The sequence below is a fragment of the Parasteatoda tepidariorum genome, chromosome 10 (assembly GCF_043381705.1).
Source record: "Parasteatoda tepidariorum isolate YZ-2023 chromosome 10, CAS_Ptep_4.0, whole genome shotgun sequence".
Taxonomy (NCBI): domain Eukaryota; kingdom Metazoa; phylum Arthropoda; class Arachnida; order Araneae; family Theridiidae; genus Parasteatoda; species Parasteatoda tepidariorum.
The window spans coordinates 34,905,253-34,916,927 of record NC_092213.1 but is presented as its reverse complement, the minus strand read 5'-3'; the positions used below and the strand labels follow the sequence as shown (position 1 = coordinate 34,916,927).

Genomic DNA, 11,675 nt, shown 5'->3' with positions numbered 1-11,675 from the left:
CATTAGAAGTTCTCTCTTCAACCAACGGTACGAACGACGTCATAACTGACTGCGCCTCCGGAGTGCCTTATGTAAAGTAAATCTAATCAATTTTTGCTTCTTATCGAAATTTTCAAATGAAAAATGAGTGCATGCTAATGACAGAAAAATAAAATGAGTCCATGATGTGTCTTTGTGGCGGCCACAACAAATAGCTCCCTAACTCACCCTTGGCTGAGGTCTACAGCCAACAAAAAATAAGTTGGCCACCATCAATTATCTTTGATCTAATAATTGGATCTTCGCATTATAAATGACGAAAAAAATGAGTGCATGCTAATGACAGAAAAATAAAATGAGTCCATGATGTGTTTTTGCGGCGGCCACAACAAATATCTCCCTAGCTCACCCTGGGCTGAGGTCTACAGCCAACAAAAAATAAGCTGGCCACCATCAATTATCTTTGATATAATGATTGAATCTTCACGTTATAGGGCTCAATCTCAATGGTTCAAAAGAGGGACTTGAAATATGTTAATTAATTAGTGCAGTCTATATTTTAAGTTACAAAATCCGACTCAAAATTGAACTATCTCTGAATAAACATACCGTCTTATCGACGAACTCGGATTCTGACCACAAGAAATAGAGGGTATCTGCAAATCTGGGAAATATGGTCCTCATAGTTCGGCCAGGAAAGCGATTCAATATTTGGACACATCGATGCTAATTTTGCTTTTTGCGTATATTGCCATATATCGAAAACTTTTCAAGCAAATTGAAAAATTTGGCACAAAATTATTACATTCGTTTATCTAAATATATTTCCGAGCAAAAGTAAATTTTGGTAAATATGAATTTATTTTTATTATTTCATTTAATAGTGGATGAAGAAATTTGAATTTCAAGGTATACAAATTTTTACATAAATTTAAAATAATGTAATTTTACATGGCATAATGTAAAATTTCAGCAAAATTATTTGAATCGAATTTTAACTATACGACATTTTTAAAACTCGATTTCTCAGGAACTATACGACCGATTGTTTGACCATTTTATTCCTGTTTTAAACTGAATCAAGTGCTGACATCATACAATTTAAAGTGTGTAATTTAAATTTAATCACTTAAAATTGAATAAGCTTACACCAAGTTTTCCATCTTTCACGCAAAGAGAGAATTAATTTTTCCTTTCGAAAACTACTCCTATTGGCGTGCTTTTTTTATCGCCAGAAGGTGTGCTTTCTATCGAAAATTTGTTGCTGTTTGTGATTTTGTGATTTGTTTGAAGGATTTATTATTTGTCGTTAAAATAAGCATATAGGTTTATAGTTTAGTGTTAAGGGTAACTATATCTAATTTTTTAAGCCTCTGTGAACTGCATTAAGTGATTATATCATGAATGATTTCTATGAGTTTCTGTACCATTTAACCTTGTTCAGGTTCACCTTTTTGTACTCTCTATGGTAAATGTAAGTTTGATTTACAAATTAGTTTTAACATTATGATTTAGTGCATAATGTCATTCTAAATTAATGATTCTTACTTTATATTTTATGGTAAAAATATATTTACTAAATTCTTATATGGGTCTTATCTTACTATAATAATAAATATTAGTGCTACTAAATGCAAAGAATGGCAGCTGTCACTTTACATAGTGTAACCGAACATTCTTAATGGAACACTACTTCGGTGTAAAATAGTAGCCGCCATTTTTGGTGTTAAGATGCTCGAAATTTTTCTTGCAGTTTACTCTTATTTCTTAATTAATTCAAAATTAATTGCCTCAAATCTTCTAATTAAAATACTAACGTATGAAAATACCTCCATCTAAAAATACATAAAAAATGACACTTAATTTCTAAGAAAAGTAAAATTAATAAAAAAATAAAAATACTGAAAAATAAAACTATCAAAATATATACTAGCCAAAAAACAAACATTAAAACATATCAGGATAAAACATATTTGTCATTTGTTTGTATTGCATATAACAAAAAAACTTCAAAGTCTCAATTACTTGTAAAACTGATTTGATTTGCTTCTTCGAATTAATTTTCGTATTGATTTTAATCTCCTTAAATGTATCTCTTATTGTAAAATGTATGATGAATGAAAAATCAACAAATCAATAATATTGGCATAATTCAACACCTGTTTGTTCAGCAATAACTTCTTTATGAAGTATTATACTTTTTAACAAGATATAAATGAGAAATATTTTTTTAATTTCTATTTCTAATATCATAAAAAAGGGAGTACACTTCGCCTCTGTCAACTTAGAATATAGTAAATTAAATTGAATTTTAGACTAACAACAAAGCCCTTAAAATATAATGAAACTAACATGCCATTGAAATTCTTGAAATCAATAATTAATTAATCATTTTTTTTTAAAAAAGAAAGAATTTAGCTTTATTCATTCAAATTACAAAAACCGAAAATGTTTTGAATTTGCTCAGAATTTTGGAAATGGATGGAGATAAAAAATGGAGATAAAAAATAGAACTTCGAAATATTTCCTTAATTTAGACGAAATTTTCTTGCTTGAAGAAGTAACGACAGTTATTTTGTCACTCGGACGACATGTTTGCTAGGAGCATAAACCAGGTGGTGGTTTCGTCAGAAACAAAGAAAATTTCGTGAAATTTGAGTATCAGTTTTTTACAGTGTAGTAATCATTGCCAAATAGTAGTCAAACTAGTAACCATTATAAAATAAAGGAAAAATAATAAGGACATCGGTGACAATATATGTAAAGATAGTAATCTATATGTGAAGGAAATGGTAGAAAAATGAGTAAGATAGTGGTGAGAACTTTAAAAGCATAAAACAAGGTCAGTTTTTGAATTCGCACTGAGAGAATAAAAGTTTAATTAAAATCCGACTTATAAAGTTCTATAAATATTTCAACAACGTCGTAAAATGTAACATTTTGGCATTTTTCATAGTAATTGTCAATCCAGCATAGATCTGTACCATTGATGCTGTACACAATCTATGCATATACTGGGTAAAATTCAAACTATTAACGTTATTATCCATTCTAACAAGAATTTGCTGCATATCACCGCATAGAATTTATACAAAGCAAAATGAATTCACATAAATTATCAGTATCTTCAAAAAATACTCAAATTGGCTTTATTGCTTACAATAGACAGTGGAGGAGTTTGGTTTTTATTCTTAAATTGTTTGGCATGCATCCTATAAAAACAACTAAGAAAAATTATTTGTTTCACAACTTGCAGAAATATTTTCAGAACTTCGTTTTTATTTTCTGGATAATCACCTCAGTATTAAATATTTTTTTTTATTTGCTCGTTTACCTTTTAAGTTTCGAAGTATCTTTGACGTGGATTGGTTTAATACACAGCATAGAATACATGTTAATATCTATTTTGAGTGTTACTTTACATGCAGTTCTGAAAAAACTACTTAATTTTGTTGAGAAAATTGTTAAAATCACGAATTCGAGTAGAAATTTTAAGCCTAAAATTCATTCAAATATGTTCACACATTTATTATATTTTGTATTACTGCAATGTGTAATTAATTTTTATAGAACGGTTTCTTCTTTAAAAGCAGGTAAAATAGGATCTATTTCTACGCTTAGAATTTTACCTGCTGAATTATTACACGCTCCTCACGTTAAAGCATTTACACTAGTTCAATTCGTAGTTAGTTTGCTATCCATTATATTTTTTGCTATTATGCCTTATGCAGCATCTGGTGTAATTTATATGACTCTATATGAGAGCTCCAAGCTTGTATACTTTATGAATCAGTCATTGGTATCGAGAATCAAATTTAACATACCGCCCAAAAAAATTATGGAAATCATTGATTACTATTCCCAAGTGAGTAATAAAATCAGAAAAAATAACAAAATGTTATATCCCCCATTAACTATTTTACTATGTTATAAATTTATAAGTATGTGCTATGCTCTAAGTGTAATTTTAAGACCAGACGGCATAAATGCTTCGAGGTATATATCAAATATATTAACACTATTTATTTCTGGATGTCAATTTGTTATTCTGGTTAAAGCGGCTAATATAGATGACGCATTCATGAAAACCAAGAAATTGATTATGTCCCATTTAAAGAGGGATCCTGACTTGTTGGCTAAACCAGACAGAGCTTTTATCTATGCATATATAAATACCGAATTCAAAAATCTTAGTGACACTGTTGCTGTAGCACCAATGAATATGTTTAAAATGGATAAAAAATTGATTCTTGCATTTAGTGGGCTAATTGTTAGCTATGAAATAATTATCCTACAGTTTAATCAGTAGCAATTGTTAGCTATGAAATAATTATCCTACAGTTTAATCAATTTTAATAATATTACTTTATTATTGCACGTGCTTATCTTAGAAATTAAAAACAAAATTTTATTTTTTCGAATACACACATGTCTGCATCTGAAAACGTCCGAAATAAGTGAATATCCACCATTCTGGCTATTCTGACTTTTGATGATTGTTCGGAATATTTGTTATACATCAATTTTTTGCGTATCACCGAGTTTTGCGTACGTGTAAAAGGAGACCAGGATTATCGGAACAAACTTTGAGGGGAGTTTCGGTTTCGTTATATCACATGGATCTAGAATTGCACACCCACCCATGATCGTAAACGTCATGGAAAAGTAGTATGACAGGTCAAAGAGACAGACACTAGACTGAGATCATCAGAAATATTTATTGGTCAAAGATATTGCACGTGCTCTGTTAGATGTTATGTGAAAATGTCACAAAAGATATTCAAAGTTTCAGCCATTGCTAACGATGCATACGTTGCACCTTCCGTCCAGGGATTGGATCTATACCCGTTCAAATACACCTGGATTTTGTTGCACATCCGTAGCAGCACAGACAATTTTGGCCACCAGATCCTTTTCGGAATCTACAAGTGTACGTACACAGTACTTTTTTATGCACTCCAAAGAAAGAAATCCCTGCTGCTTAAAACAGGAGAGCGTGGTGGCCAGGAAACCGGTCTGCCATGCTTAATCCATCTTATGTAAGCCACCACCTAGCGGAGAATGAAAAAGTTTCTTTCTATGAGTTTCTATGCAAATCTGAATCGTTGTGATGTTCCCTGCCTTCGCATAAAATTTATCACCATAACCTTGGGACATTCTGTATACTAAGGGTATTGTCCTTTAACCTTAAAATAATATCAGCGTAGAAAACTTGAGGCAAATTGAGCATTGTGAATAAACATTTTTTATCACATTTGTATTAAAAAATAGATGTTGCAATTAATCACTGTTTATTATTAATAACATGATTTAGGGAAATAATAACCCGGCAAGCATGCATGACTTACTCTCGCATGCTCTTGCCTAATATTTTCTACGCTGATATTTTTCCTAGTATGCGAAATCGCATGTATTTTATTTCAAATAAGCATTAAAAAATCATGCGAAAAATCATTGCTGCTATTTCATACTGTTCCATGTTGATGTATGAACCATACTACTTTAGAGCATGCTATTTTACTTTTAATAAGTTGAATTAACAGTCGAGCAAATTCACACTTAAACCATGCTGTGTTATTGTTGCTACGTCTGGCGGTTCCCTGATGTTGTATGAACCATACTACTTCAAGCCATGTTGTTTTACGAATTAGTTGAATTGAAAATTAACAAAATAACAAGAGTTTGAAATGTTCTAAACTATTAATACGTTTGTTTACGAAAGTTAGCACAAGATTTTCTCTTGCATCTAAACAATAGATAAACTGAATGAAAATATAACACATACATTTAAGCTTAATTATGTATTTAAAAAATACTTTATTACTGGAATATATTTTTTTACTAATTTCAAGTGTCTATTAGCTTTTCTGTAACACAGCTCATATAATTATAGATTTATGTCTTGGAAATAATACCACATAATACTTTTTCTTACTCTAACAAACTTGAGAACAAAATTGAAATAATGTGGTTTCATAATTTTATTTGATATGTTAAAACACGTGGGTAAACATCTGCCAAGCAATGAATCTCGTTGCTTTGAATTTAATTTAAGATTAGATCAGTAGACTTTTATTTTGGAATTATTCATTTGCTAATGCTGGTATTTCAGTTTTCAGGCTTTTAACATGGATAAAAATATTTTAGTAAAATTAGCGTACATTAATTTGCACTACATTAACGTACATTAATTATGTTAAAAAATATACTTTTTTTTACCAATAATGACAGTTTTGATAAAAAAAGAAGTATATTTTTTTAAGTAGTAAAATCAAATATAAGGTAATAATATCAAAACATAAGATTCTTAAACAATTTATTTGGCAATTTCTTGTTTATATGGTGACGGTTTACTGGAAATTCCAATATTGAAATTTATAGTTTTATAACCATATTTATAGCAAAAAATACAAAATTGACAAGATGATTTAATGGAATAAAGGAAAAGGAATTTTATACTATCATGATAAAATTACCAAATTGTATCACATTATTATGACTTATTATAAAACTATATTTTATTGTTGATTTTACCAAAATAATTACCAAAGCGCTTCTGATATTATGATGAAATTGTTTTGGATATGTAACACTTACTTAAAATCCTTGTGGGGTCTTAGAATTCACAAGTGGTAGTGGAGTTTTAAAAAATCTGTTGCAGGATTCATTGTAGTATCGTTATCGAAAGATAAAGGAATACGAATTCACAATAAAAAATAAATTTTTATTAAAAAATAAATAAATAAATAAATAAAATTGCTACTGAAATTTGAAAAAAACAATACTAAAGAAGGTGGAGCTGAAAAAAATCAAAAACTATTTAGTTTTCTTGAGGAAAAAAAGGGGAGTATTGATTTAAATCGCTTCAAATAAACATATTTTGATGTTTTTTTTATCGCAGTTTCCTCATTAGTTATTTGTTAGATTTTGATACCGGTTCTGTTTTCTTCTCGCTTCTAATTTATTTTCAATCCCTGATGGGTATACTTTTTTGATATAAGCATTCTAAAATAAAGCAGTGGAGTTGTAATTGGAGTTAAAGTCGTGGGGTGACGAAAATTTTGAAGGAGCAGAAAAATTTTTCTCGACTATAGGTAGTTTCAAATTAAAGCCTATAGGTTAAAAAATTTAAAAAAAAAATTGATGTAATAAAAATAATTTAACAAATATTTTGGGTACTCGATCGTTCTCTGATTCAGGTCAAAATTACGATCTGTGGATGAACGAATGGATGGGTCCGCCCTATAAACGGGTGCGACGTATGGTGTGGCAGAAGTTGAATTCTTGGCCATAGATGGCGCCACTGGAAAACAAGAACAATCGCGCCTCCTCTGCCTAAACAGGCATACGTCAACAACAACAACAGATACAGTAGAGTCCCGATTATCCGAGTTAATGGGGACCGCAACAAACTCGGATAACCGAAAAACTCGGTTAAAGCGAAGAGTATAAAAACGGAAAGAAAAAGAGAAGGGATAAATGTAATATATTTAAGAAATACAAAAAGTATACGAGTATACCACATACAATTCATATTATAATTAAAAAGCTTACTTAAAAACATTTAAAAAGCATACTTTACGAGAATTAAATAGTTTTTACTTAAAAAAAGTCCTTAATCGTTTTTCGTTCTACGTAACTTTGGCGCTTTCCTGTAGTAATGTTTCGTCTTTTTTAGGGATTACAGGAAAGCTGGTGTCGCCTCTTCTTGTTGTTCTATATATTCAATAGTGCATTCGATAGCTTTTAGTCCATCTGTATGAGAGACTTCTATATGTTGATTTTAATAATCACTGTCTTCATCATCTTCGCTAGATTCATTATCATTATTGATGATATTAACGATAATTTCATCAGACCAAGTTGTTGGATTTTGTTTTTCTGAGTGTTTGGAAGATAAAATTCAGATTTTTTTTTTCAGAAGTTTTTTTAAAAATAAACTAGAACAAAAAAATATCCTTGAAATATTTGATAGCTCGGTTAAAACGGAAACTCGGATAACCGGGGCTCGGATAATCGGGACTCTACTTAAGTGAACAAAATATTACTCAAAAATATCCAACATTTATTAACATTTAACTTATCATAAACATAACCTATCACATTTGAACATTAATGAATCTATGTAATACAGTGCTATTGAAATGAATACAAAAATTTTAGTTAAAACATTTGAAAAACCGAATTGGTAAAGAAATTATTAATAATACATCCTTTTGATTCAGAAATTCCAGAGCTTAGTTGAAATCTTAATTTTAAATATATGCTAATAAATTTAGTGTCTCTTTTAAATTAGTTTTCTAGTTCACGAATATTCTAAAGAATCTTTTTTCTTAGGATGCTAATGCGGGAGTGTGCGTATGAGATACTTATAGCAGTGTAAGGTTAATTTTAATGTCATCGACAACCTTTATCCAACAAGGTAGATAAATGATTATCAAATAAACCAAGCAAGCTTGAAAAAGTGTTAAATTTAACTATGATGGCTTACGAGAAATGAGGTTCGTATTAAATAGGAAAAAAGACTCTTTTACATCGATATTGAATCTGCCTTTACAAAATAGGGCTAGAATAACCTTCTAAATTCGAGGATGAAGCATCCTTTACGTCAGTGTTTCACAGAGTGTGGTACTCGTACCCCCAGGGGTACGGGAACAGGTTAGCGGGGGTACGCATTCTTATGCGAAATATCTTGCAACAACCGAAATTTTCACAACATTTTATTTAACCCCTTCCTTCTCCCTCCCATGAAAATGACGGGGTGAGATTTCGCCCGCTATTTCTCGCTCCCGTGATATTGACGGGCTGGAGTGTTCAGTAGTAAAGCAAGCACTGTCGAAGCAAGTACTTTAATTTAAATATTCTTAAATCTAAACGAACAGGAGAAATAGTAGTAGGTAATAACATTAGTAACAACATTTACCTGCTATTAATATAAATATTTGCTAAGAATTCGGTAAAATTTTTTATTGAATATAAGTTTGAATAGTATGGAGTGAAACGCTCATAAATGTCCGGCTTCCGTGGTAGCCCTGTGGTTAGAGAATTAGACTTCAGTCCGAAGAGGCAGAATCTTTGTTTCCTTTAATATTCAACGAATACATGCGATATACATACTTGAAAATCTGTGCATCTAAGGCCTTGTGCTAGTTCACTTAGCAGTACCATTGATACAGGGATACGGAGAAACTTTCCTTCCCCTTCAGATTTATATCTCATTTGTGAAAGTTGAATCACGAATGAGTGGGGCCTCCATTTTTAAGTTAAGCTATTTATTTGTATCTCGTCCCGCCCTATTTAAGGGCATGCGAGAGTAGATACATAAAACATACATAAAACTTACACAAAACATCGGAAATTATATCAACAACAAATATAAAACACAAAAACAAAAGCGAACAACAGTTAAAAACATGACCCTAAATCCAGCCAACACATTGAAAATCACAAAGATCATAATTAAAAGAGTGAAAACAATATATACATCAAAGTGAATAAAACACGCATATCGTGCGTGGTAAAAGCAATGCATAAAAGTAAAAGATTACATAAGGAACAAACTGGAATAAAATTTACAGTTAAAACATGACCCAAAACCAAGTCAAACATGAATAAAACCGATCATATAAAAGGAATAAGTAAAAGTAAAATATTACATTAAGAACAAATTGGAAAAGAACTAGCAGTTAAAAACATGACTCAAAACCAAGTCACACATGGATAAAACCAATCAAATTAACAATAAACGTACATAAAAAAGTTTAGTAACAGCTTGAGACACCCAATTTGGAGCGCGGGATTCCGAATCCTTAAGAGTCATTACCCAAAATATCTTCAAGTGTCTATTTTATGATACATTTAATAATACCCCTGCAGGTCGAATTAGCAAAACATTGAAATTGATTAAAATTTTTAAAATGTTCTCTACGGAGCGTTCGGAAGCGTGGACAGTATAAAAGTAAATGATCAATGCTTTGTATTTCTCCACAATAATTGCAATCAAGGGCTCTATTAAAAAATCTATTTTGATACTCACCGAACACTCCATGGCCCGTAAGAAATTCATTAAAATAAAAATTCGCCTGAAGTCTACTAATATTAGCATCCTTTATAAACTTATACGTTTGTCTGCCTTTCTCGGAATCCCGCCATTCCTGTTTCTAACGCATGAAATTATAGCCTTTGACCAAAGTTTTGACTTGGGCGGTGGAGCTCGGGACCTCAATGTCAACATTGCCGAGACTGATGGCGTTTTTAGCAACTCGATCCGCCTCCTTGTTGCCTTCAATACCAATGTGGGCTTTTACCCATCCGAGAAGAATATTATTTTTCCAGATTTGTTTGGTGTTTTCTGCCAATTCGGAATCGGGTTTAGGATTTTTTAAAGCTTGCAACGAGGAGAGCGAATCAGAGTAAATAGTTGCATTGGGATATTGGTTATTTGCAAACCATTGTAACGCAGTGTTAATCGCCATCATCTCGGCCCTGTAAACACTGCAGTTATTGCTCAGTCTGATGGAGGTTTCCCGGATGAGTTTTCCATCTCTCCTGATTATCATTCCCATTCCTGTTCTATGTTCAGAGGTATTATTCATAGCATCGGCAACCTCCATCCTCGAGCCGTCCGTAAAAATCTCAATTCCCTTGTTAGTTGGGGTCAATCCACCAAAGGGGACGGATGTATAAAGAGAAGGGTGAATATTAATAACTGGTTTCTCGAGTATCCTTGCTCTTAGAATTTCTTGAATATTACGGTCGTATTCCTCAATTCTGTAATTCCATCTTAACCTCTTTATACAAGTATCCTCAATAATTCTTAAATGATTGGGTTTCACCCCCGCCAATATCTGGAGGGCTTCAGTGATAGTTGTTGAATAGGCCCTTGTAATCACTATTAAGGATGTTCTTTGAATGGCATTAATTTTATCGTCAATTCTAGTAGTGTTACGATACCAGACACTGGCGGCATAAAGTATGATTCTCTCCGTTGCCTTCTGGTAGATAATCTTTAAAATTTTTGGTTTCAGGCCCCAAGTTGCCCTGGCCACCCTCTTAATCAAATTATTAAATTTACCAACTCTCTCCTTAACGTGATTCAAGTGAGCTATCCAAGTCAATCCTGGGTCAATTCCTAGATATTTAAGAACTTGCATCTCCATTTATAAGTTAAGACGTACTTTCACCTTTATGGTGCTCTTGTAAAATGAAAGCTGCACCTTACTGACTTAATTTCAAAGCCAATGGCTGGGAATGTTGGTGTGTTCAAGAAACAGCAACGGATGTCCTGGAGATTGATTTGGAGTCAGAGTCAAGAGTTTTAACTATCGATACCCCATCACGGTCGATATATATATAGATNAGGATATATATATATATTAAACTGGTACGATATATGTTATTATCGTGCCCGTATATATAACGGTTAATTCATTCAAAATTAACCTGCTTAATAAATACATAAATGAGACTATTTGTGTTAAGTGGGCCACAGCTCAAAATGAACTCTACGCTAATTAAATACTTTATTTATCTTTCTACCATCATTCCTGTTTCAAGTCTATAAGACAAAACATAAAATGAAACAAGTGTTTATCGAGGAAAAAAATCTAACTTTGATTAGTATTTGTAGTACTTTTCGGAAGGAAACTTTTAACTAATTAACGAACATCTTCACCAGTAAAATAAAATTTCCTTCT

The 11,675-nt window shown here is 31.6% G+C and overlaps 1 protein-coding gene across 1 annotated transcript; it reads right to left on the bottom strand.

The window, feature by feature from the left end:
• Positions 1 to 10,139: 10,139 nt before the first annotated feature.
• LOC107457419 (uncharacterized) lies at positions 10,140 to 11,138 on the bottom strand. Its single transcript, XM_016075577.2, has one exon. The coding sequence runs from the start codon at positions 11,136 to 11,138 to the stop codon at positions 10,140 to 10,142; it is 999 nt and encodes a 332-aa protein (XP_015931063.2).
• Positions 11,139 to 11,675: the final 537 nt, after the last annotated feature.